Source organism: Dama dama, chromosome 9, assembly GCF_033118175.1.
Source record: "Dama dama isolate Ldn47 chromosome 9, ASM3311817v1, whole genome shotgun sequence".
Classification (NCBI taxonomy): Eukaryota; Metazoa; Chordata; class Mammalia; order Artiodactyla; family Cervidae; genus Dama; species Dama dama.
The window spans coordinates 67,807,106-67,834,871 of NC_083689.1; the positions used below are offsets into that span (position 1 = coordinate 67,807,106).

At 48.1% G+C, this 27,766-nt stretch overlaps 1 protein-coding gene across 1 annotated transcript in view; it reads left to right on the forward strand.

Moving 5' to 3' along the window:
• The window catches only part of GALNT10 (polypeptide N-acetylgalactosaminyltransferase 10), a 214,504-nt gene extending 192,748 nt beyond the window's left edge, over positions 1-21,756 (forward strand). Inside the window, exons 8-12 of the mRNA XM_061151795.1 lie at positions 3,501-3,608; positions 9,043-9,264; positions 12,335-12,451; positions 17,026-17,175; positions 17,712-21,756. Coding sequence (XP_061007778.1) covers positions 3,501-3,608; positions 9,043-9,264; positions 12,335-12,451; positions 17,026-17,175; positions 17,712-17,870 — 756 coding nt within the window. The 3' untranslated portion in view covers positions 17,871-21,756. The remainder of the gene's footprint in view (positions 1-3,500; positions 3,609-9,042; positions 9,265-12,334; positions 12,452-17,025; positions 17,176-17,711) is intronic.
• The last annotated feature ends 6,010 nt before the right edge of the window (positions 21,757-27,766 follow it).

Consider the following 27,766-nt stretch of genomic DNA (forward strand, 5'->3'; position numbering starts at 1 on the left):
CTTCATTGCTGCATGTGGCCTTTCTCTAATTACGACAAGCAGGGGCTACTCTTCCTTGTGGTGCTCTAATTATGGCAAGCAGGGGCTACTCATTTCTCTTTGCGAAAGGATGAGAAATACAATCGCCTTGAAATGATACAGTATTTGCCCTTTCACCCAACACCGTCGTATTTTTTGTTTTCATATATCCTGTGGCCTGATTTCCCACATGGAGAAAGTGAAGCACAAAGAGATGATGTCGTTTTTCTGACTGACTTGGTGGCAGAACCTGAAACTGAATCCACGCCTTCAGAGTGGCTTCTCTTGTTGCAGAGCACCGGCTGTAGGCTTGTGGGCTCCAGTATCTGTAGCACACGGGCTCAGCAGGTGTGACTCTTGGGCTCTAGAGTGCTGGCTCAGTAGTTGTGGTACACAGTCTTAGTTGTTCTGCAGCATGTGGGATCTTCCTGGACCAGGGATCAGACCAGTGTCCTTGTATTGCAAGGCGGATTCTTAACTACTGGACCACCAGGGAAGCTCCAGAGGGAGTTCTGAAGGGTTGGATGTACCCAGAGCTGCTCAGACTGCTCAGGTGCTCCCAGGGAACTCGGCGGTTGGCAGCAGCTTTCACTGAACAGGTATGCATCTCTCGGAAGGCAGTTTGCATTCTGACTCAGCTGTCAGTGAGTCAGGTCCAGGGCAGGGAAGCCATTGTCCAAAACCAGGACCCCTCCTGGGCTCCGGACATCCTGGGAATCTGAGGGCATTTGGCTGCCTCAGACCTCAGTAGATCAGGGTCACCCTCAGGAACCTTCAGGCTGATGGCCAGCGTGGTCAGGGCCAAAGAATCCCAAGGTCACAGCACAGAGAAGGATCTGGAAATCCATCTGCATAAAGGAAGGCTCCTTGCCAGGCAAAGCCGGAGACTTAGCCTCGTTAGCTAATGCAAGTTTAATATGGAGTCGAGAGAGCTGGATGCCAGCCTAGTCCACTGCCCAGAAGACATTCAACATAGAGCAGGGGAAGGTGTGCCCCACCTGTTCTGTGCCACTCCGCCTCCCTCAAGGCAGGGGCGGCCCAGCGACCTGGGCAATATCCGCCAGACAAAAGCATCACTTCCACATCAGTCACTCTGTATAAAGGAAGAGTTATTGTTATAGGATGCTGGCGCCTGATCAATATCTCCTGCTTTGAAAATAAACTTCTTGGCTTGGTCCTGACATTAATCTACCATCAGGAGCCCATTATCTCGAGACCAATGTTCTGTTCTATTGACTTGCTCGATTTTTTTTTTCTCCCCCAAGACCAGAATATAATTGCATTTCTCCAAGCAGCATTTCCACTAATTGCAGTCCCATATGTGCCTATCCCCTCGTGGGATATGACTGTTTCCTTCCCGGGGCGGCTTTCCCTGACAGGTGGGGGTAATGCAGCATATCCCATCTATCTGTCCGATGAGTCCATCTAGTTACCTTGCTTTGGCTTCTGAAGAGTGCACATCACCATCTGAAAGTCCCTGTATTAGGTATCTACTGCCACAGGAAAAAATAATCTCAAAGTGGCAGTAGACAGTTATTATCTCAAAGTCTTGGAGGGTCAAGGATTTGGGAGTGGCTAAGTGAGCTGGTTCTGCCTGGGTCTGTCACGCAGTTGTGTCAGCCAGGCTGCAGTCATCTGAAGGCTTGACTGGGTCTGGAGGATCCACTTCTAAGCTATGGTGGGCAAGTCAGGACTCTTAGCAAGAGACCTCAGCTCCTCACGACCTATGCCTCTCCACGGGGCTGTTTGAGGGTCCTCACAATGTGGCAGCTGGCTGCCCCAGAGCAAGTGATCCCAGGGAGCAAGATGGAAGCCACAGTGTCCTTCATGGCCATCATTTCTGTAGCATCTTGTTGGTTACACAGGCCAGTCCTCATTTGGCTCTTTTGGGAGGGAACTGCCTAAGGGTGCAAATACTGGGACACGGGTCCCTGGGGGGCATCTCCAAGGCTGGCCAGCACACTCCGCCTCCATGAGAGCAGGGGCCTTGGCCAACTTATTCACCGCTGTATGTGCCCAGCACAGTGTCTGACATACAGCAGGCAGTCCACAAATATTAGCCAAATGTATGAACCCATCATTGCAGTATCTCACACCGCTGTGACTTGGTGCCAGGTCTTGTGGTAAACTCCTCACCTAAAATACCTCATCCCCTGAACCTACCTCATTTCATCCTTTACAGATGAGGAAACAGCCTCAGAGAAGTTAAGTGCCATCATCCAAGTCACAACGCTGGATAGTGATCGAGTCGGGAATTTGAACCCAGGACCGCCAGAAGGGGGTCTGTTTAGGCTGGGCCTCTAAGACGGTTGACTGTACTTGTTAAGAATTCTCCTATTTTGCCATCAGACCAGAGTTCCTACTCAGGGGATCTCTGTGATGCCGGTTATGAAGGGAGACTCAGGAGCAGCACCGGCTCCCACACTGCAGACAGCAGGGCCTGGCTGCGCAGCTGAGCGAGCCAGCCTGCGGGGGAGTCAGGGCAGGAGAAGGGTGACTGCTCAGGGTGACCCAGCAAGAGGTTTACAGGCCCAACAGGGAACTCCAGCAGCCAGTGCCAAAGTCAGCAAATACACAGCCTAGTCCCTACCAGCACAAAGTGCGAAGTGATCATCACAGCCCTTCCCATAGAGCCCTCCATGCCCCCTTATAATTCTGACACTTATCCAGAGCTCAGACTCGAGTCAGCTCAGTTCAGTTCACTTCAGTCGCTCAGTCATGTCCAACTCTTTGCAACCCCATGGACTGCAGCATGTCAGGCCTCCCTGTCCATCACCAACTCCTAGAGTTTACTCAAACTCATGTCCATTGAGTCAGTGATGCCATCCAACCATCTCATCCTCTGTCGTCCCCTTCTCCTTCTGCCTTCAGTCTTTCCCAGCATCAGGGTCTTTTCCAATGAGTCAGTTCTTCATATCAAGTGGCCAAAGTATTGGGGTTTAAGCTTCAGCATCAGTCCTTCCAATGAAGACTCAGGATTTCCTTTAGGATGGACTGGTTGGATCTCCTTGCAGTCCAAGGGACTCTCAAGAGTCTTCTCCAACACCACAATTCAAAAGCATCAGTTCTTCAGCTCTCAGCTTTCTTCAGAGTCAGCACAAACTGCGTTTAAATTTCTGGCTCTACCACATGCTAACCCTGTGACCTCAGAGAGGTTTCTTAGCTTCTCTGAGCCTCTGTTTATTCATCTGTAAAATGGAGCTCCGTTACTACCTAACGTTATGGGTTTTCTGATGAGGCTTCCGTGAAACTGCGTGTGAAGCTCACAGCAGAGTGTTTGGCCTGGAGTCAGCACTCGATGCCCTGAGCTGTTTTTGCTGCTCTTGTCATCACTGTGTTTTCCTACATCCCTGGTCCTGTGAATGGGGGCTTTAGTACACAATCCAAGCTGATGCTTTCTAGGGATGTACAAAGGAATGCTGGCCTTTGAGGAGGCTGTGAACTGGGGGCAGAAATATCATCTCTCACTTCTCATCCTGCAGGTGTGGATGTGTGGAGGTCGCATGGAGGACATTCCCTGCTCCAGGGTGGGCCATATCTACAGGAAGTACGTGCCCTACAAGGTGCCTGCTGGAGTCAGCCTGGCCCGGGTAAGCTGGTAGCTTCCCTAGGAGGTGAGAGGTTGGCCTGTGACTTCAGCAGATCAGAGGCACCCCATGCCCTAGGCCTAGTGGTCCCCAGGTGTGAGGATGTGCGCCATCCCCACCTGCCAAGGAATTCCCTCACGGTCCAGCGGTTGAGACTCTAAGCTTTCACTGCCAAGGGCATAGCTTCAAGCCCTGGTTGGATAACTAAGATCTCACAAGCCTCACAGCACAGCCAAAATAAATAAATACGTGAAAAAATTTAAAAACTTACTTAAAGCCCTGCTTAGTCACTTACTAGCTCTGTAACCTTGGGAGGCTTGCTCTTAGGCTCTATTTACTCCTCTGCTTCAAGGAAGCTCACTTTTTCCAACTCTTAGCATGGCCAGAAGACTTAAGGAGATAATTCAGTTTCCCAAAGTGTGACCAGGGAGGTGATTTTAGGTGGTAGACATAGGAACATTTTTATTTCCATGTGTTTAAATTATATGTGGATTAGTGTAGCAAATTCATGATTTCACAGACATTGTGACTTAGGATAAAGCTAAAGTTAGTGCCAGGTTAGACTAGGGGTAATTTAAAGAAACATGTTAGATAAAAGTTAATATAGGTAGAGTGGCATGTTTGAGAAAGACTGAGATGGTACTTAGAGTTTCTCAGATGGCACTAGTGGAAAAGAACCCACCTGCCAATGCAGGAGACATAAGAGACACGGGTTCGATCCCTGGGTTGGGAAGATCCCCTGGAGGAGGGCATGGCAACCCACTCCAGTATTCTTGCCTGGCGAATCCCCATGGACAGAGGAGCCTGGTGGGCCACAGTTCATAAGGTCACAAAGAGTCAGACACAACTGAAGCGACTGAGCACGCTCATGCATGAGATCGTATCTGAAAGGTCTGGGCACAGTGGTGGTTAATAAATGTCAGTGTCCTCTCCTCATCCCCTCTCCATGTTCATGCCCAAAATTCTATGTTAAAATGTTTTATTGCCTTAAAATGGTTTATATCAATCATGACTCTAATTAGTGGCCATTATATACAAATGGAAATAGCCAGAAATTTTTATTTGTTTTGTATTATTAATATTTCACTAAGCCATAATAATAAATTTTAAAATATTAAGAGTCTTGAAAAAATCAAGATGACTGCAAAAGAACAATGAAGGTTGGGGGAGGTGGGGGGGGGCAGAATCTCAGAGGATAAAGAAAGCCAGGAAGTTTGGGGGATCTGGGAGGGTCACAGTATAGCTTTGCCTCTTAGAGACCCCCACCCTACCCCTGAAGATCCCTCCTTGCCAACCTCTTTGGCTTCAGTCCACACAGCCTCCTGCCCAGGCCACTGCCTCTCCCTCCCTTGTCACCTGACAATCAGCGATGTGCAGAATTGCAGCCCAGGTCGAAAGAGCCCTTGTTCTGCGACTTACAAGGAAGACCAAGATGGTCAGAGGGGCAGTAGTCTTCCAGGATGCTGGGCTGGGCTACTACAGGGACTGGTGTTGATGGAAAAGAGAGCCAGCAGTGCCCTCTAATGGTCGAAGATTCCAACGACAGCCACACCAGCTATCCCTGCTTGGGACAGCCTGGTCCCATGCAGGTGTGATTTCTAGTTCTGCAGGAGAGGCAGAAATCACGTTTCCTCTGAAATATTTTTGGCAATCCCAGAAGAAGGTGCCAGACAGAAAGACTCCAGAGTCTCTCAGTAAGCCCAAGACTGTGACTCTTCCAGCTCCTGGAGACTGTGGGACCATTGAGACACCTCAGACCCCTGAGAAGGACCACTCCCAAACTCCTTTCCCTGACCAGAGCTGTCATGTCAATATGACTCACCTGGGAAATACACACCATCACTCCCTGCTTATTGATCCATGGATGAACAAAAACTTCCTGTGAGCCAGGCCTTGTTCAAAGTTGACATCTTACATACTTACCTCACTTAGTTCTCAACTTGTTTTTAATCATTTTAGAAATGAGGAGAGTGAAATGTAAAGACACAAAGTAACTAGAGCCAGAATTCAAACCCACTTAGGTCTGATTGGTGCCTGGCACAGAGTGATTATCCTTTAAATAGTGATTGCTATTGTTATTACCAGTATGTGTTGGCATCAGTATTAACAAGGTTGGGAAGTTGATTTCAATGTCTTATGTGAATCCTGTGTTGTAACATTTCAGCTTCTTTTTTCACCAGTCACTACTGAGTCAATCTATTGGCTTTAAACCCGTTAGCAGTCTGCGTGGTGCCCATGTAGGCTGGCCGGATCAAAGGTGCCTCAATCAAGGTCTCCTGACTTTTTATCACAGTATCTAACTATTTTTGCTTAGTTCCAAGTTATAATTTACATGTTTTTCTCAGTGTTTTATCAACCAGATCCTTCTAGAGCATTATCTCCTAGAACATAGTATTGATAGATTTGAGAAGAGATATTCTGAAAGCCCCAAGACAGACAGATAAAGAGGATAACCAAAATCTTACTAAAGGTGTACAGACTTGGAAGGACAAAGAGACAGGCAGCAGTAGAACCGTGATTCACGAAGAATGAATGGCCACCAGCTCGCCTGCCTCAAGAACCAGTAACCAGGCAGTTTGTTCACTAAATTTGCTAAAGACCCTTCTCACCTGTGCCTCTGGCCAAGGGGTCTTTGGGAAGGCAGTAACAGAAACCCAATCAAGCTCGATGAAACAAAAGTTGACTTTTGTTTAGAGACTTATTCCAGGATTCTGGGCAAAGGACTGTGATCCAAGCATAAGAAAAGCACGGGGAGCCTCAGGTAGGACTGGAACCCAGAACTAGAAAGGCGTTGTTGTTGTTCAGTCACTAAGTCGTGTCCGACTCTTTGTGACCCCGTGGACTGTGTAGCCTGCCAGGCTCCTCTGTCCACGGGTTTTCCCAGGCAAGATTACTAGAGTGGGTTGCCACTGCCTTCTCCAAGAGATCTTCCCAACCCAGGCATCAAAGGAAGGTGCTCGATCCCTAGGCTGGGAAGATCTCCTGGAGAAGGGAACAGCTACCCACTCCAGTATTCTGGCCTGGAAAATTCCACGGACTACACTCCATGGGGTCGCAAAGAGTCAGACACGACTGAGCAACTTTCACTTTTACTTTCAAGGGTAAGGATAAGAGGAACCCACAGCCCACTAAAATCTCAGAGTCCTTTTCATGACTCTAGCAAGGAGAGAAGTAATAGACATAAATGTAAAGGTCCTTACTTTGGTCCAGTAACTGTACAAAAGTTCAAGATCTGGGAGAAATGACTTACTAAACCGTCTGGAAAATATAATACTCATTAAAATAGTAATTTAAGTATCAGTTAAAATTAGAATATTATTTGATTTGCTCCTTTAAAAAGAACACTGGTGAATTTCAGCACCTTTCCTTGGTCAGTTTAGCCATCCTTGCCTGTGGTTGGAGAGAAAACCATGATGGTCCCTCATCATCTCTGTGGCTTCAGATAACCAGTGAGCCAGAGGACCTGAGTGGAAGACCAGGAAAAGGAGAGTGTTCACATGTGCTGGCCCCGTTAGGCCTTCAACTTCCTCTCAACACAGTTGCTTTTTATTGTTGTTATTTTTTATTTTTTTTAGCAGAAGGGGCGGGGCGGGGGGGGGGGGCGGGGACTGCACTGCATGGCTTGTGGGATCTTAGTTCCCCAACCAAGGATTGAACATGGGCCCTCAGGAGTGACAGCGTGGAGTCCTAGCCACCAAACTGCCAGGGAATTCCCAGGTATCAGTTTTAAATTAAACCCAGCCTCTGCCGTGCAGGCGACTGGTGGGGATAGCAATGTTCCTGAGTTGATTGCTGACCCACTGTCAACCTCTTCAGAACTCAAGAAAAAATGAGGCAGCGGCAAGAAATTTTGTAGTTTCCTACTCCCAAACTCAGAGCCAGCAAAAGTGAGGAGTTTCAGCTCCAATACCAAGGCTTCCCTTCTCCTTACTCAGCAGTCAGCAAAGTATTTTTGTGTGACCTATGAGCTAAGAATAGTTTTTACATTTTTAAATAGCTTAGGGGGAAAAAATCAAAAGAATAATAATATTTTGTGACACATGAAAAATCAAATTTCAGTGTCCATAAAGTTTGATTGGAACACAACCACACCCATTCATTGATGCAGTGTCTAGGGCTGCTTTATAGGAACATCAGAGCTGAGACCACATGGTCTACAGTGCCTAAAATGTTTACTGTCTGGCCCTTTACAGAAAACATTTGCCAACTGCAGCCTTACTTTCTGCTTCTAGGGCAGTCATTTACACTGAAGTGTGTGTGGCTGATGTGCTAACTCACTTTTATTCTTCAGAAGGAAATCTGGATTGCAAAAGGGGGGAAATGATATGATAAAGCCTAAAGAATAAAATGGGAGGGGAGTGGTATCCTGGCAACAGCCTGGGGTTGGAGGAAGATGTTTAAGAGCAGGGAATTTCCCCTGAACTCTGATGTTTTGCTCTTCCAAGCCAAGTAAGAGGTTGTCAGCAGGTGGAACCTACACTGCGGATGGAGTGAGAGATTTTCATCACAGTTACACAGAAGAATTCACTTTTCCTTTCTCTCCAGTTCTACTCATAAACAGGATATTTCCTCACCTCTTGTTGCTTTGACTTGCGAGTAATATGGTTATCATTTTTTTTATTATCTTTATGCTTTGTAATAAAAGTGGCAGCAACCTTAACACCTCAAAGGATTGTTAAAAATTCTAGCTGCTGAGGGAATTTTACCTCCTGGTTGCAAATTGTAATTCGTTTTTACCAGCCAACTTGGGCAGAACTCTTAGTTGAATGTGACAAAAGCCCAACTCAAATTGGGTTAAGCAGAAAGCCAAGTTACTGACCTATGTAAATGGAAAGCTCTGTGCTAGTTCTGGCTTCAGACAAGGCTGGATTCTGGAACCAAAAGAGTAAAGTGTTCCTGGCTCTAACCCTCAGCTCTGCCTCATTCTGGGATGACCTAACCTTGGACGGGGTTTTCAAATGCCCCAGCGGCTCTCCCTGGCATCTTACCCATCGGATCTTACCCAGCAATTCTTCCAGGACTAATGCATCTTGGTTCTGATTGGCTTGAGCGAGGTCACATGCTCATTCCTGACCAATCCGTATGTCCCTGCTATCTATTTTCCCATTGGCCAGGCTAGGTCACGTGGCTTTCCTTCAGCCGTCTTAAAAGGCAGGGGTGGGTCCCCAAATTCAGTGGGAGGCAATCTCTAGGAAGGAAGGGGTGCAAGATGGTCAAGAAAACTGGCTGCAGTGTATTTACTCAACCGTCAGCTATAGAGCTCTTAAAATGTTGAATAAAAAAATGGAAATATTGAAGGTTTAAAAACAGTGTGGCTACAGCGCTTGATAAAACATAAAATAAGAAAGGTTGACCTCAACCTCACAGACCGTTTGCACCCCCTGCCCTCCTTGACCCTACGGAGAGCCTGACGCTTGCACCTGCCCGTCTCCTTCAGAATCTGAAGCGAGTGGCGGAGGTGTGGATGGACGAGTACGCGGAGCATATCTACCAGCGCCGCCCAGAGTACCGACACCTCTCCGCTGGGGACGTGACTGCCCAGAAAAAGCTCCGTAGCTCCCTGAACTGCAAGAGTTTCAAGTGGTTTATGACCAAGATCGCCTGGGATCTGCCCCAATTCTACCCACCCGTGGAGCCCCCGGCCGCAGCCTGGGGTGAGGTGAGTGTGAAGGCTAGGGCCCGCAACATAAATAGGTCTTCGAGTCAAAATGCACGTGCAGGGTCCACAATTTAGAGAAAAAAGTGCCGGTAACACAACACTGTAAATAAACTATATTTCAACTAAAATTAAAAAAAAAAAAAAAAAGCTTAGCGTCATCTAAAAAGTGCCAGTAGAGGTATAAGACATAAAAAACTTTCTCCTTTCTTTCTCTGGTCTCTCTTCTTAGCCTTGGGGTGGTGGTTTTTGTTTGTTCGCTATTTAATGTTACAAGTAGAAAAAAATTAAAACTTTAAATTATTAGCATGAATTTTACTATTCATCTTTATGATCTGCAGTGCCAGTTTTAAAGGCAAAGAGAACATTCAATTTGTGTACAACTGGTGAAATTTCACAATCCATATTGCAGACCTCACCCATGCATATGTATTTCTTACCAGAGCCGTGGAAACACCACAGAACTAACTCAGCTGTATTTATTTCACTTCCTGATGTTGTACACATCCTATCAACATCTTCCTGTTGAGTGGGAAAGAACTGAAGGAAAAGGAACTCTAGGTTGCCCCCTCCTTCCCTTTGCTTCTGTGCTATTTGCTGCTGAAGTAGTTGGGTCATCCAGGGGATTAACGCAAGAACGAAAGGACACAGACTTCCCTGGTGGTCCCGTGGTTAAGAATCTGCCTGCCAATGCCGGGGACTCGGTTTTGATCCCTGGTCTGGGAAGATTCCACGTGCTGAGGGGCAGCTAAGACCTCGTGACCCAACTACTGCAGCCCAGGTGCCCTAGAGCCTGTGCTCCGCAGCAAGAGAAGCCGCCACGATGAGAAGCCTGCACACCGCAACGAAGGCCCAGTGCAGCCGGAAAGAAAGAAAGGACACGATAGGGTTTCCCAGTCCCTCCTGTGTCTTGGACGTGTTGCTTTGTGAAGCTGAAGCCGGTTCTGGTTGGAAAGGAGGGTGTAGCCTCTGGGACAGGCCAGCACCCCTGTGCCAGCACAGACGCAGCTGTGACCCCCTCAGCCCCTACTTGCTTTGAGCGTTGCTGAGTTCCCGTGCCTGTGGGGGCCCCAGGGACTGTGCTGCAGGGACTCAGAGATGCTGCATGTGAGCTCGGCAGAGAGGAACAGCAGGTGCTCATAGAGTCTGTGTCACCTCTGCCCACGTGCATACTCTGTTATCCCATGAGATTTCACTTACAGGTCCAAAGATAAAATTATTAGGACATTTAAGACAGTGACAGCAGAGCTTTAAACCAATCGTAGACTCTGAGTAAGGGACCCTGTGCCGCTGCCCTCGTCACACACCCAAGAAGCGAGTCCCGCTGGAGGAGGCAGACAGTCCATCACCGCATCCTGGCTCCTGGGTCTCTGGCTGAGAAGACCACTCAGAGATGGGTATAAGGGGACTTGTGGAGGGGGTGCATACACGCTGGGGCTCCTTCTGTTGTAAGTGACAGAAGTCCATTCTAAGGTGGAAAGGGCGGTGATTGATTCTCATAGAAATCTTGGGTAACTGTGGCTTCAACTGCGAACACCTGGATCCAGGGGGTTCAAATGATGTCAGTCTCTCTTTTTTCCTACTTAACTCTGCTTCCCTGTGTGTTGTCCTCATGCCGAGAGTAGCAAGATGGCTCCCAGAAACCTTGGGCTGAGAGAGCCCCCACTTGGCCAACCTAGCAGGAAGTAAGCACCTCTTTCCCAGTAGAGTCAGCAAAGGTCCAGGATTGAAGGCTTACTCTTGGATCTGCACAAATCGCTGTGGCCGTTGGAGGAAGAGGCGACAAGAGTGGGGTGGATGTTCTGGCCATGGGATGAGCCAGGAACAGTGGCCCCCAGGAAAATCAGAGCATTGTCAACCACAACAATGGAGAGAGGTGTGTTGGGCTGCAGACAAACCAGGTGTCACTTGTGCAGCCAATTAGAGGGAGCTTTCCCCACTAAGCCCTCTGCCTGGCCCCACCGGACACCAACGCGAGTTTTCTAGATGAGGTGCCTCTTGATTTCCCTCATGAAGCTCTTCATTTCTTTGCCACCTCATTGGCTTTCTCCCCTGTGTTAGTTCAGGTCCTCCGGGAAGCAGGCACCAAGAGGGGATTAGGCGAGCAAGAGACTTACTGGGGGCATCACCGGAGAGAAATGAGCAAGGAGGCGAGGAGAGCTGCCAGACCGGCCTGGCTGCCCTCTGGAAGAGAGGAGGAAAGGGAGGAGAGTGGGGGAGTGGGGGGAGAGCCCCAGCCTGAAGTGAGGCTTTGAGGAAGTCTGGCTGTGCTAATGAGCAGTCTTCAGGCGAATCACCTGCCAGAGGAGTCCACCTCCCCGGGGGACGGGCCTGCCTCTCTCCGGCACTGCTAGAGGCAGCCCAGGGGAGCGCGGCCTCCCCTTGACACAGTGGCGGTGCAGCTCACAGCAGCAGGACGGTGAGACTGCCTGCAGCTGGAGGCTGGAGCGGGCCTTTTCTCTGCCCCCCACACCCTCTACCCCTCCATCACATGGGGAGCCATGTCTGTGAGGTTGGAGCTACGTGACATGATGCCGGCCCCTAACACGGTGGGCTGCCTGCCGTCCATGCTGGCTGACCAGCGCATGCTGAGGCCCCTGCACTCACAGGGTGTCCTCCCCGCCTTAGTGAGACTCTGTTCCTCTTTGGAGCCTCCCATTCACCTGCCCCAAGGCCCAAGAGCAAAGACCCTACACCTTTTCTAAAGTGGTCTTCAAGGTATAGCCTCTATATCACCTGGAATGAGGGTAAAATTTGATCCCTGGACCTGCTGGCTCAAATTCTCTGGGAGAGGAGGCAGGAGTCGTCCTGTGCACACCCCCTCCCCTCCAAGCCCCAGCCCCATCCCAGGACTCTACACGCTCTAATTCAAAGCAAGGTTGAGTGGAGCTGCTCTCTCTGTTCCCTTATTAACAGGTTCTGTCCTGCCCACCAGTCCAGGACAAACTTCATTAGGAGAATTCAGAGCTCCACCCACTGACATCCTCTACTTTGCCTCCCTCCTCCTGCCCCAGCAGGGGCCCCGCTGGATATCTCCAAGCACCTCACTGGTCCTCTCTGCTTTCTCATCCAGATCCGCAATGTGGGCACAGGGCTGTGCGCAGACACGAAGCACGGGGCCCTGGGCTCCCCACTGAGGCTGGAGAGCTGCATCCGGGGCCGCGGGGAGGCCGCCTGGAATAACATGCAGGTAGGGGCTGCTCCTCGGACTGGCCGCTGGGTTCCCTGTGCCGTCATAATCCTGCAGAGCTCATGTGGTCAAGGCTGGCGGGGAGAGGCCCAGGCAATGATGAGTGACAGGTCAGCCCAAGGGACATGTTATAAGAGCCTACTGGACACTTTGGAAAGAGGAATCCTGCACATCAGTCTGGACTGTTGGTTACAAGTGACAGACACTCGGCCCGAATGGCTGTCAACAGAAAGAGAGTTTCTGGCTCATGTCACTGAAGTCTAGATGATGTCATCAGGGTCTCTCCAGGGCCCCAGCTCTGCTTCCCTCTCTCTTGGCTTCATTCTTAGGCTGACTGTCTTCCCAAGTGGTGGCAGAGGTGACCACCAGCAGCTCTAGGCGGCCAGCCACCCGGTGAAAAGGCATGTCCCTTCCATGAGTTCCAGAAAAGTCCTGGGGCTCTCACATGCTGGGTTTCCTGAGTCAGCAATGATGGAGGTATGACACAGTCCTCTTAGTGACCTGGGTCACAGGACCCTCCTGGGGCCTAGGGTGTGGTCATCCTCACTCGAAAGATAGGGTGATACAGGAGAGAGGGTTGGATATATCCCAAAGGATATAATCCAGAGTGAGGAGTGCAAGCCCACCATGTAGAAAGACATGCCTCTCGCAGGAAACTGCACGTAGCTTCCCCTGGTCCCTTCCCAGGTTCACCCCATTGTTAACTCACACAGTATCCATTGAATCTTGATTCGAAGACATGTGGTTTATAGTCTCCTTGCTGTGGATTTTCTGGCATTTGGGAAGTGTACACTGGTGTAAGACTATAATGCGGGTCCTCTGTAAAAACAGATCAGCAGGGCTGCACGGCATACGTGCTGAGATTACACCACTTCCTGGCAAGCACAGCACCAGCCTCCTAGCGGGCACAGTGCCAGCCTCTGGAATGTGTGACTTCCTCCCCCATCCTTTCTTGAAAACCATTCTTATTAGATAGTGGCTCTTACTGACTAAGGGCTTCTCAGGTGGTGCTAGTGGTAAAAAATTTGCCTGCCAATGCAGGAGATACAAGAGATTCAGGTTTGATCCCTGGGTCAGGAAGATTCCCTGGAGGAGGGCATTGACAACCCACTCCAGTATTCTTGCCTGGAGAATCCCATGGACAGAGGAGCCTGACGGGACAGTCCATGGGGTCACAATGAGTCGGACACAACTGAACAAGTATGCCCACATGCTCATCAGTTAATTCTTCTGAATTCTCCATAGCCCTGTATGGCTACTCCTTGATCCTGGGGCTGCAGAAGAGACCAGGAGAAATACAGGGCCTGGATAGAATGGGTCTAGGGAGCTCAGCTTTAGAATAGCTCCCCTTGCGGTAGAGAGTCCACACGAAGACAAAGGATTCGCTCAGACTAACTGCAAACTGTGTCTGGGGTGTGGGTGTGCCAGCCTCCACCATGAGGCAGGGAGCATGCCAGCCCAGTTGCCCCACTGGGATCTGTGTCCCGTGGGGCCCACAGCCTCTCTGAGTGATGAGCTCTAGTGAGCCTGAAAAGGAAGAAATGCAAGTCTAAGCCACAGCTCCTGACCTGGAGGAGGCCTGGGAAGTCAATATTCAGGGAGCAGTAACTGGCTAACCCCACCACCACCACCACTGCAGTGCCCACCTCTGGCCAAGATGGAATAACAGGGACTGGGTTTACCCTTCTACCGGAAGCATCCAAAGAAATGGACAAAATATGTGAAACAACTGTTTTCGGGAGAGCGCACGTCAACCCTTGAAAGACAATGACCCTTGAAAGACAGGGAGCCAACAAGCACGATGGTTGTCCTGGCTTCCTTCCTTGAGAGAGTTCCCAGTCCACAAGTCAGGCGGGGAGAAGCCCAGGGGAGCTAGGCACCCGCCCTGAGTTGAGGAGGCAGCGCAGAGAGTGCAGGAGGTCAAGGTGGCCAGAATTCACAAAACGGAATCCTGGAGACTTGGAGAGAGCCGGACACAGGTAATGTCTGAGATTTACAGAGGGCCCCCCTGCATATTCAGCAGAGTACTGACGTGTGTGAGGAAGCTCCTGGGGCTGGACAAAGAACCAGAGAACTTGAGAGGATTCATACGGAAAACTGGACGGGACCTAGAATAGCCAAAAAAATTTTCAAAAGAAATACAAAGTGAAAGGACTGATTTCAACATATATTGTTAAAGTGTCACTGATTAAAGCAGTGCCATATTGACATAAAGAGAGAATAGAGACTCCAAAAATAGATCCATGCATATATGGACAGCACACTCTTAAAGGTGTTCAAAGGAAATTCAGTGCAAAAGTATAATATTTTCAACAAGTAGTGCATATCCATGTGCAAAAACATTTTTTTCAATAAATACCTTATACTACATATAAATATTAACTCAAAATGGGTCATTGACTTAAATGTAAAACTGAAACCAAAATACTTTAGAGGAAAACACAGGCAAAAGTGTTTGACCTTGGTAACCCAAGCAATGATTTCTTAGATACAACACCAAAAGAGAATTCATGAAACAAAAAAATTGATAGATTGGACTTCTTCAAAATGAGAAAATTCTGTTACTGCTGAGAAAATAGGAAGACAAGCCACAGACTAAGAGAACATGTTTACAAAGCATATATCTGATAACAACTTTAAATGTTTGTGAGTGAGTGAGAGTCACTCAGTCGTGTCTGACTGTTTGTGAACCCATGGACTATGTAGTCCATGGAATTCTCCAGGCCAGAATACTGGAGTAGCTAGCCAGTCCCTTCTCCAGGAGATCTTCCCAGCCCAGGGATAGAACCCAGGTCTCCCACATTGCAGGCAGATTCTTTACCAATTGAGCCACCAGGGAAATGTTTAGAGTGTAAAATTTCTCAAAACTCAATAAGAAAATAAGCAATGCAATTTAAAAATGGACGAAAGATGCGTAGAGATTTTAGTGAAGAAGTCATGAAGTGAAGTGAAGTGACTCAGTTGTGTCCAACTCTTTGTGACCCCATGGACTGTAGCCTACCAGGCTCCTCCATCCACGGGATTTTCCAAGAGTACTGGAGTGGGTTGCTATTTCCTTCTCCAGGGGATCTTCCTGACCCAGGGATCAAACCCAGGTCTCCCGCATTGCAGGCAGACGCTTTACCGTCTGAGCCACCAGAAATGCTTAACTTCATGCACATCAAAAATGCTTAACTTCATAGTTATAAGAGAAATGGAAATTAAAATCATAACCTATTAGAAAGACCAACCATACCAAGGGTTGGCAAGGATGTAGATGAATTGGAACCATACACTACTGGTGGGAACGTGACTGGTACAACCACTTTGGAAAACAGTTGAGCAGTTTCTTGGAAAGTTACACATTGATGTTTCTTGTGATCCAGCCATCCCTTTTCAAGGGGTTCATCCAAGAGAGAAGAAATGTCCATGTCCATACAATGGCTGTACAGACATGTTCATAGCAGCTCTATTTGAAATAACCAAAAACTAGAAACAACCCAGATGTTCAAGAACAGGTATATCGAGTATCATGCAGTGAATGAATACAGCTCGGCAACAGTAAGGAATGAATTGTTGATAAATGCTGTTGTTACAACGTGATTAAATCTCAGCAGAAGTGTGTTGAGTGAAAGAAATCAGACAAAAAGAAAGGATGCATACTGTCTGATTCTTTTTATATAAAATTCTAGAAACTGTGAGCTCCTCTTTCGTAACAAACAAAGGAGTTGCCTAGGGGCCTGGGGAGGGACGGAAGGAAAGAGATCACAGAGGGCAGGAGGGTGCCTTTGGGGTGATGGATACATTCACTACCCTGATGATGATGGTGATGGCGGTGGTGTCACAGGTATAAGCTATGTCAAAATGTATCAAGCTGTGCACTTAAAACGTGTGCAGTTTATCACATGCCAGTCAATTATTCAGTAAAGCTGCTGAAAAAAAAAAAAAAGGTTTATCAAACCTCTGTAATATATGAACCTGGTTTGGATCTTAATTCAAACAGACTGACTCTGAAATGTGCAAGGCAATCTGAAAACGTATGTACTTGAGCTATTTGATGACATTGAGAACCTTGTGGTAGTTTTTCATTATTATCAGGGCACTTACTGAAGTCATGACACCTGACATGATAAGATGTCCAGAATTTGCTTCAAAAGAATGTGGGGATGGGGGATATGGTGCAGGGGGAGCTCTAACAAGATTCGCTGTGATTTAGTAATCGTTGAAGCTGGGTCACTGGGACAAGTGTCATCAATATACTTTTTATATATAATATTGTTTATTTAACCCTAAATATCAAAATTATCATTTCAACATGTAATTGAAGGTATTTTTTCCTTTAAACACAGCTTTATTTTTGGGGTGAGACTACCTTTTGCTTTAACCAATGAAAATCTAGCAGTTGTCACTTGCTGTTAGTGTAAAATAAACAATTTTGGAGACGTGGTTAAAAAAAAAAGAGAGAGGGGGTAAGTATTTTTATATCAGTATACAGTGTTCTGAACCCCTGTGTTTAAAATTTCCTGTAATTGCAAAAACAGAGAATCTCCTAGCTTTGCTTTGCTGTTGGCGTCATGGCATCCCTGTGCATACAGGTGTTCACCTTCACCTGGAGAGAGGACATCCGGCCCGGAGACCCCCAGCACACCAAGAAGTTCTGCTTCGATGCCGTCTCCCACACCAGCCCCGTCACCCTCTACGACTGCCACAGCATGAAGGGCAACCAGCTATGGAAGTACCGCAAAGTAAGACAGGGTGTGGAGGGGGGTGGACACGGGAGCTTGCTTGATTTAAAAAAAAGTGCCTCCCCCATTCTCCCCAGAGCCCCCTCCCTCATGCATTTGTTACACAAACCTCCCTGACTCTCCTGTCATCAAGAGAAATCAGAAATCCAGCTTTACTATCTTTTTTTATTTTTTTCTATTATTATTTTTTTTAATTCAGCTTTAGAATCTTAAATGTTGGCAGCTGAGTCTTTTATTTTTTTTAACCACCTTGAGAGCAAATGAAATTTGATTGGAGATGGGCACTGATTAGGGTCCCAGCCCGGAAGTGGCATACATCAGTTTTGTCCTCATCCCAGCAGGCACTGCTCAGGCACGTGGCAAGGCCAGCCTCAAGGGAGGTGGGCAGTGTCCACTGTGTGGTGGGGAGGCGAGCCAGGCAGGCCTGCGAGCCCCACCCCCGGTCCCCACCCCCCCGCCCCCTCGCCGTTATTGCTGCTGCTTGTGCTCACTTGCCCAGCACGGCCCAGCTGACCCCCTCCCTGCCTGTTTCACAGGACCAGACCCTGTACCACCCCGTCAGTGGCAGTTGCATGGACTGCAGTGAAAGTGACCACAGGATCTTCATGAACGCCTGCAACCCCTCCTCTTCCACCCAGCAGTGGCTGTTTGAACACACCAACTCCACAGTCTTGGAAAAATTCAATAGCAACTGAAGCTATTGAGCCCTGAACTGTGAGCCCTCACGTTCCCGCAGTGAGCCAGGCGGGGTCCCCTCCAGCACTCCCTGCAGCCTGCCTCTCCAGAGGAAGGCGGGGCTCCCAGGGCTCCCCCATTCTGTACAAGGTGCTGGCCAGCCAGGTCATGGCAGAGGGGGGCTCTTGAAGCTGGGCTGGGTGTCTGCCCAGCCCTGCAGGCCCCAAGTGGTGGAGGCATGGAGAACAGACCCCACGAGAGGCGCCACTCCAGAGCAGAGCCCGCTGCACCCCTGGCAGTGGCGTGGAAACCCGGGAGAGCCCTTTCACCCTGTCATCACGTTCCCTTGAGCGGTACACGGGAGGAATGCCAGGGTAGCCCTCGGGCACCCAAAACACAATCCTCCAAGGCTGCCTGAGCTTCAGCTGGCTCATCCATGATGGTCCTTTAGCGAGAGAGAGGCAAGTTGTGTCTGTAGGCGCCAACTTTAAGCAACAGTGCCACTCATCAGCAACAGAAGGGCAAGAGTCTTTCTCGGGGCCATTGGTTTCAGCCTTTTCATTTTGGCCCCAGCTTGGGATAACTGCAGTTACTACCCGGCATCTGTTTTCTGTCATGACCCAAGGAGATGCAGTTAGAAGCTGTGCCTGGGGCCCTCCGAGTTCAGTACTGACCGCCGGCCAACTGTCAGGCCTGGGGCAGAAGCGTGGTCCTCCTTTGCCACCGTGGACAGCCCGGGCGTCTCCTCCTGGCTCTCAGGGTGCTCAAGATGCCCATTTCAGTGCTCTCCAGGCTCGAGGACAGTCCGGCCACCAGCTCTTCAGGACTGGGTTTCAGATGGCCTTGAATCTGTGGCGCAGGCATAGTAGAAGACCTCCAAACTAGAAATTCTGCTTGAATTTTCCCCATCAGCACTTCCATCTCTCTCTCTCTCTCCCTCCCTCCCTCGGGCAGCTGCCTGCCTCAACAGGATCAGAGGTGTGACGTGCTGGCCTCACAAAGTCCAGAGGCCGCTGAGGTGGACTGCAGGCAGGTTGTCCAGCCCCGACTCATTGTGGTTCTGGTTCTCATATGGAATTCTAGAATTTTTAAAGAACTCTGTATTTGGGTCACCAACTAGAGTGCCACATAGGATTCTGGTATTTTAGCATCCAGTATGGATTTCTGGAATGCTGTGATTGAAGGAGCCCGTCAACTGTAAAACTTTTGAGGCAGCCCCTAGCCTAGAAACAATCTGTGAAGTCCAAGGTTGGTGGTGTTGGGGGACGGGTGGGGAACCCACGTCCATCCGCTCATACCAGAGACCTGGGTGTGACGCAGTCCTCAGCCCAGGCCAGAAGCTGTGCCACCCCCACCACAGTCACGGCTGCAGTGAACACCCCAGTGTCCCACAAACAGATATGCACTCCGCTCCTTGACGGGCCTCTGTGTTTACCTTTTGCTTTGTTAATTATGTGTCAAACTCCCAGAGGGCTCCCAAACTAATAGGAAGTGTTTCTCTAACCAGCCTGCCACCCACTGATTCAGAAATAGAAATCGCAGTCTACAGCCCGTTGCTCCCGCCAGCTAGCCCAGGAAGTCCTTCAAATCCGTGTTCCAATTAGAGTTGAGCCTCTCGATTGTGTTATTTACCAGTGAAATAACTGAGACATAAATCTGGGAGCAGAGCCACGGATCTGCCTTTGAGATGCTGGCTGATCTCGTCAGTTATCTGGGGAGGGAAGTAAACTCTCCCAGCCACCACCGCCCCAATGAAGCGTGCAGCGGGCAAAGCCTCGCTTCCACCTTCTGCCTCAGCACAGGTCCCACTCTGGCCCCCTGTCTGCAGGAGAGGCGGCCCCACGCTTACAAAGCTTGCTTGTCCATCTTGTCTTTTCCAAGTGAGTGCTATACCTTTTAGCAGTAACCCTCTTTAGGAAGGAGTCAAAAGATGTGGCCCCTTCCAGAATCTAAGAAAGCAAGAGTGTTGCAATTTGGGAGAATTGAGGTAGGATTCATCATCAGAAGTAATGCAGCGATATTAAAATGAAAACTGTGCCTTTTAAAAAGAAAAACATGCAAACGTACAGCCAATCCCTAAACTTGAATCATTTCCTAGTGCCTTGCTAGATGTAAAGGGGCAGGGTTGGGGGGGGTGGGGTACCTTTTTGGTGATGTGTGCAATCCCTGTTGGATGAGTGTGTGTTTCCTAATGTCTGATTTCAAGCAGGAGGCGTTGGGCCTAGAGCAGTATCTGAAACAGCAATGCCACCCAAGGGCCAGAGGGCCAGGTGTTATTCCATTCAATGCGTGTAACACCCTGAATTTAAAGGCAACTGGATGGCTCTTTTAATCCATGGCCAAGAAGGGTCTCAGCCACCCCTGGGAGAGGGGCCTGTTTGGAAGCCACATCTGCAGCCCCCATCCCACCCCCAGCGATTAGATTTGCAATAGGTCCCACTCCAGCAGGTGACAGTGTTCTCGGCAAGACCAGGATGCATGTGGAAAGCGGGAGCGGTGGCAAGCAGTCTTCATGTGTCCTCTTTTCTATCCTTTGGTTCTCCTTTTGAGGCTGGTTTTGCACCCTCAACAAGGGATGGGTAGATCCTCTGAGCACTTGGACATTTGCAATTGCTGAACCCACATCTGTGGGTGCCGAGACTTGACATAGCTTGTAATCAGGGAAGGAAGGAGAGAAGTCCATTCATTAACAGACCAACCATTCGCACATAATAGCCATTCATTGTTGTGTCTTCATTTTGGAAAACCACCTGTCTCAAGGATCTGTGAGACTGTGGAGGTGCTGTCAGCCAGGTGATGGTGAGAATGTGGACCCTTCTCCTCTAAAGCCTTTCTTCTGAGCATGACGTCACAAAACAGAGTGTGCCTACAAAGTATCACACCTGTGTGGCCCCCAGCAGCCTTTCCAAAGGGGGACTACAGGAACACTTCAGAATGCAAAGAGCATCTTCCCAGTAAGTTCAAGGCCATGGAGGTAATGCTAAGTGTGTGGGCACGTGTGAGAAAAGCCATTCCACCTTGTGCTTCCAGCTGGAGCTTTCAACTTTTAAAACCATCCAGGAGCTATCAGTTCCCCATTTTTGGAAGAAATAACTCAGAGTCAGAAGGGAGTACATCCACAGAAGAGATCTGATGAGGGATGCAACCTCAGGACCTGGGGAGAAAGAATGATTCTTTTTGGAGATGTAGAATATGGATTCCCAAAGTCCACATTATATTCACCACCTGTTGAATTTCTTTTTCTCTTTAAGAAATAGGTGATGTCCTTGAAGATGGCTCCATATTTTTGGGTATACATCTCTATGTCTCTAATCTCTGAAGTTTCAAAGGAGCGGCAAAGCACTTTACAGAAGTAACTGAGAAATCCGGACACCTTGCTTCAGAGATCCCTGGTTTGCACAGATTGGGTGATCTCTGTCATTCTTAGGAGGCAGTGCAACTTTGATTAAGTTTTCTGAGGATTTCTAAGTATGGGAGAAGGGCAAGGAGTGGGTCCTGTCCTGGAATTCTTTTCTGCTTTCAACTGATGCTTTTTTTAAAAATTCAAGTAATACTTTAGTTCTAACTAGATCTTGTGCCAAAGCCCACTGTCACCTCTGGGGTGGGAGTTGCACCTACATTCCAAGCGACAAAGTCCTCTTAACGTTTGCTCTCAAAATGTCTTTGATTCAGCCGTGCCGGCCCACAGGGCTGGGTTCCTGCTGTGTTTCAGACTTGAAGGAGGATCCCAGAGGGATTACACGCAGGGAATATCTGAGAGGTCAGATGTGGGATTCCATAGAGAAAGCTTAAGACCGCCAGCCTCTCATCTCCTGCCTGGAAAAGTGAGCCTTTGTGAAGACCTGACTTACCATGTACAACTGTGATTGTGACTGTTGTTGAGTAAACCTCCAGACTTTTCTCTAACGTGGTCTCTGGCTAATTCCTTGTCTGCGCCTTTCTCCAGTCCTTCATTCCCTGTGTATTCATTGAGCACGCACCCACTCAGGGTGTCTGCTGGGTCCTGGATAAATTCCCTACAGCCATCATTCTAAGGAGGAAGGCAGACCACAGACAGCTCACCACGATGATTGCAGATGTGAATAGGGCCATGGAGGTTATAAAACAAGGTATTTTAGAGACTGGAGTGGGGATCAACATGAAGCAGGGTAGTCAGGGAATGCCTCTGTGAGAGCTGAATGACAAGAAGGGAGTCTGAGCCAAGAGGCAGTCTGGGGAGGAGCATTCTGGGCAAAGAGAATGGCCAGTGCAGAGATCCTGAGGCAGGAAGGAGTTCCTGTGTTGGAGGCGGGGAAGGAGGTGAGCTCACAGACTTAGCCCAGGTAGCCCACAAAGGACCTTGCAGACTACACCCAAGAGTGGAGGATTTCAGTGACAACATGAAACAAGCTTAGCTCATTTCCTGCGCTCACCCATGAGCCACAAGTCCCCGCATACCAAAGCATCATGAGGGTTGGATTATCAAAGCTTTTGAGGGTTGGATTACATAATACCATGTGCTGGAAAGAACCCTGGCTGGCCCTGCTGTGCAAGGTGAGATCTTATGCAAATCCTGCCCCCCAGCTAGGTCCCAGTATTACACCCTGAAGGGAGTTTTCCCATGGTTCTTCCGCCTGAGCTCCTGTAGTTGAGTCTTGGTGTGGGGATGCTGGAGACCATGAGCAGAAGCTCTCCTGGTGCTGTCATTCACAGCCCACTAGAGGGCGCTGTGGGCTGTGGCTTGGAGAAGGTTCCTTTACAGACCCGGAATCTCTGCAGGTTTGAGCCCTGGACCAAGAAAGTAGATACTATCTTTCATAACTTGCATTTCTTGTTTGTTTGAAAATCTTTTATAAACACCCATAAATTATAAATGTTTCAATGGTATCTTTAAAGAATTTACTAGGAAATAAAGTGGGGGCTTCCATGATAGCTCAGACAGTAAATAAACCACCTGCCTGCAATGCATGAGAACCAGGTTCTATCCCTGGGTCAGGAAGATTCCCTGGAGAAGGGGATGGCAACTGACTCCAGTATTCTCACCTGCAGAATTTCACAGACAGAGAAACCTAGTCAGCTACAGTCCATCGGATCACACAACTGAGCGACTAACACTTTCACTTCACTTTTTTTTTCAAAAGGAGAGAACATTCCAGGTGTAGGGGCAACATGGCCAAACACCCTGTGTAGCATCGTGATAGGTATGAAGGTCTGAGAGGCTGGTGCAGAGTGGGGGAGAGAGGAGAGAGGAAGGAGGCAAACCAAGCCAGACCCTCTGGGGCCCTGTGGGCCATGTTACAGGGTCTCTGATCTTTAATTCAAAGGCAGCAGGAACCATTAAAGGTTTGAGGCAGAGAGAGCATAAACTGTGCCCTTGAACTGAAGCCTAGAGCCAGGAATGAGTTGCTCAAGGTGGTGGGCACGTACTAGGACCTGGAGCCTGCAGAGTGACAAATCCAGGGCAGCTGGCCCTCACGTGTCTCATCCATTTCAGCTCCTGTCCTCCCAGCACTACACGCGAGCAGAGATTCCAAGGTAAGTAGAGCACGTAGCCACACACACACAGTGGGAGCCCCTTCGTGTTGTTGCATGCTTACTGGGAAACAGATTCAGAGAATGTGGCAATTTGCTCAAAGGTTTGCATCCTTTTTTTTTTCTCCTTGTGTGATTGGGGTTGGGGCTTTGGGGCCTGGCACTTAGTAAGGGTTCAGTAAGTACTTGACAAATGGACAAATGGATGAATGGTCTAGTCTCAAATTAACACTCACAGCCCACAGACCCTAGAGTGAGTTCTCCTCTCTGTTAGATGCTGTGTGTCCCTGAGCAAGTCCTTTCTCTTTCCTGGGCCTCAGGTTCTCCTTACAGCCATGAGAAGAAGGGGAGCAAGTTAAATAAAGGTCAGCCTGGAACCTTCTAGTCCTCTAGATCTTGCCTCTCATATTTTGAAATGGCCCAGATTTTGTTACGGATTTATTTTCCAAGTTCAACTAGGAAGTGGGGTCCCCTCCCGATTCTCTTATTGGTGTCTCCCACCCTCAGGTTTCTGGGCTTCTGGTGGAGTGGGTCCAAGAGTCGGCATCCAGAGCTGGCTTCCTGCAGCTGCTCACAGTTCTGCCAATCTCTGGCCTCAGGCAGCTGCCTCCTCTTTTCCAGCCTTAGCATACCTGGCTTCCCGGATGGTGCTCAGGGCAGTCTGCAGCTCTTTGCCTTCAAGTCTGACTTGGTTTGGGGCTGGCATAGTGACAGCCCTGGGCACACTTCACACCCACTCTCACAACAGAACGCCACAGAAACAAAGGAACACGGTGAGCCCTCAGAAAAAGCAGGTTTCTTAGCAACTTTTACAGCCTTTGTTCATGAGCTCCTTGGAACTGAAGCAGCGTCTGATCTCCTGCCAGCTCCTGCCTGGGGATGGAGAGAAGGGGATGGTGGGTCTGCCTTTGCTGGAGCTGGGAGCTCAGCTCCCCCACCATTGGCCTGTCAGTCAGCCTGGGAGGCAGAGACCTAAATGCCAAATTTGTCCAGGTTCTAAGAAAAGTCCTCGCCATGGTTTCTACACAGCTGCAGAATTCAGCCAGCAAACATGTACTGAAACATATTCTGTGGGCTTATGGTGGCCCTTGGTCTGTGCCCAGAGTAGTAAATCCCAGCTCTGTCCTTGGCCTGGGAAAGACAGAGGTGAATAAGGCACCACCTGCACCCTCTTACATCTCTTGATAAGAACAAAGGAGGACCCAGGCAGGTGAGGGGAAAAATTACTTGACTCCACCTGGACTGTCTACATGTTGCAGCTTCCACTGGGATCTTAGTTCCCTGACCAGGGATTGAACCTGAGCCCCCTGCATTGAAAGTGTGGAGTCTTAAACCACTGGACCACTAGGGAAAGTCCCCTTGTTGCAATCTTGAGGTCACTTGTGGACATGTGCATGTGTAGAGTGGTGAAAGATTGGAGTCGCCCAACATGCAAGTTCCCAAATGAGGTCAATTCAGCTCTCACACCGTAAACAAGAGTCCTTCTTGCCATCTTACTCTGTGCCGCGCTTCTTACATTTTTGTGCTTTTGTGGGTGGTTTTGGTTTTACGATGCCCTGCAAGCATAGAGCTGAAGTGCTTGCAGCAGAGGGACCAGTGGGGCCTGGAGACAGAAAAGCCCTGGCCTGTGTGGGTACCGGAGCCCTGCTGGGAGGGGTACAAGCCCACAGTCCATGTTTCAGTACCTCTTTGTTGATTGAATTCTGCAGCTTACATGATTTACTACAGGCCTTTAGAATAAAACCCAAACTTCTTAGCCAGGCCCCAAAGCTCCTTTGGAGCTCGCTCTTGGCCACTTCTCCATCACCCACATCATCCATCAGGTGCCCACACAGGCCAAGGCCTTCCCATCTCCAGACGCCACTGGTCCCTCTGCTCGGAATGTTCTCCACCTGCTCGGCAGCTTCTTTTCCCCCTTTGGGTCTCAGCTCAGCTGTCAGAGGCCTCACTCAAGAGCCCTCTCTATGGAGAATAGACACACACACATCATTCACTCTTTCTCAGCAGCTCTGTAGCTCCCCTTCTCTTGCTTATCCTGACAAAACAGTCCACTCCCATGATGCACAGTAGTTTTGTTCACTAAAGTTGCTTTGGACGCCAAATGAGTGAACCCAGAACTATGGCTCCCAGGGGAAGCACAGGGTTAGGTTCCTCCAGCCTCTGGTCACCACACTGTCATCACGCTATCAATACATAACCTTGTTTTATGCGTATTTCTGTTTAAAGACACCTCATTTCATATAGATCATTAGTTCATTCACGTTGAACTCACAGCCAACAACAACACTATAACTCAAGCTGCAATGAAACTGATCTAACATATATCTTTTCTCCATCAGGCACAACCCGGCCTTCTTAGGAACACGAGACAGCACCTCAGCACTATGCTTACAGGACATCTAAAAATCAAAATCACCAACAAAAGCACAAAAATGTAAAAAATGTGGCACAGAATACTGGCAAGAGGACTCTTGTTTACAGTGTGAGCGCTCAATTGACCACAGCTGGGAACATGCATGTTGGGCAACTCATGTTTTTCACCATTCTACACATGAACATGTCCACAAGTGACCTCAAAACTGCAGCAAGGGGACTTTCCCTAGCAGTCCAGTGGTTAAGACTCCACACTTGCAATGCAGGGGCGCAGGTTCGATCCCTGGTCAGGGAACTAAGAACCCACATGTCTCGGGGCACAGCCAAATTAATTAATTAACTAATTAATTAAAGTAGCCTTTAAAACATGCCCCAAGTATCAGTTTTGAGCTTATATTTTAGTGAGTAGAAGAATTTGCAAACAAGAAGTTAGTGAATGAGGATTATTTTAATTGTTATTTTATTTCTTTGTTTGGGTGTTTGATGTCTTTCTCCTTCACTGGACTTCATGAGGGTAAGGCTCTTTCTGTACTGGTCACCATTTTATCCCTAGCTCTTAGAAGAACTGATTCAGACTTTGGAAATTGTTGAGCCATGATGAACCAAATACTTCCCTCTCGAATTTTAGTTTTGTGAGATTTATTAACACTCATTATTCATGTCAGCATTAGTTGTGTATTTAGTTAAGACCAAAATGAAACTGCTTTCTAGGGCTTTTTTCTGATCACACTCACAGACGATTGATAAATCAAAAGTTGACTTTTTTTATGGGCATTAGAATTTTCCAGTGAGCCAAATAATTACATGCAGTCTCCTAGTCTCAGCTGAATTATTCCTTAGAAACTTGCTTGGTGACCTGGCATTGAAGAAAGAAGTGGATAGGGCTAAGGGAACATTTGCCTTCCCTGTGACAGAGTATACACAGGCCCCTAAGTCCATACATAAATTCACTTCTGAAAATGTGACTAACGTCAAAAGTCAAACAACAAATGTATTCTGTCAACAGAGCACATCTGTTCCTAGGTAATAAAACGTGGTATAACACTGCCAATTACACCTGCATTTTTGGACACAATCTTGGGTGATATATATTCAGTCTTGGCTAATATATCTTCAGTTTGATTGTTTCCCTTCACAAATCAAAAAACAGGCTTAAGAATATTTAGTGGAGGCTAAAGATTGATCCTTTCAACAAATCTAATTGTTTCTGTATCAATTATAAAGAATTAATGGTATCCTTTTTTCCTTTTTAGAACAGCTTTATTGAGCTTTAATTCACCCATTTAAAGTACAGAGCTCAATGTTCTTAGTATATTCACAAGGTTATGAAGCCATTACCACTTCCTAGTTCCAGAACACTTGTCCCCCTAGAAAGAAACCCTGTACCCATGGGCAATCACTCCCCTCCAACACTCAACCCCCCAAGTCCCTGAGCTGCTGGCAACCACTAAATCTTACGGTCTCTATGGATTTAACTTTTCTGGACATTTCACATAAATGGAATCATAAAATATGTGACCATTTGTGTTTGGCTTTCCCTTAGCATGTTTTCAAAGTTCATACATATTGTAGCGCGTATCAATACTTGATTCCTTTTTATAGATGTCTGGGTAGACCACATTTTCTTTGTCTGTTCACCAGTTGATAGATTTTTGGGTTGTTTCTACATTTTGGGCCATGTGAATAATGCTGCTATGAACATTCACATACAGGTTTTTGTGTGGATATATGCATTTGTTTCTCAGGTAGAGACCTAAAAGTGGAATTGCTAGGTCATCTGGTAATTCTGTGTTTAACATTTTGAGGAACTGCTGAACTGTCTCCCACAGCGGCGTCACCATTTTGCATTTATACCAACAGATACACTTTTCAGTTTCTTCAGATCCTCACCAGTATTTGCTGTGGTCCGTCTTATTGACTGTGGCCATTCTAGTAGGTGTGAAGCAATATGTTAGTGTGGCTTTCATTTACTTTTCCCTAACAGTTAGTGATGCTGAGCATCTTTTCATGTGCTTATTGGTCATCTGTATAC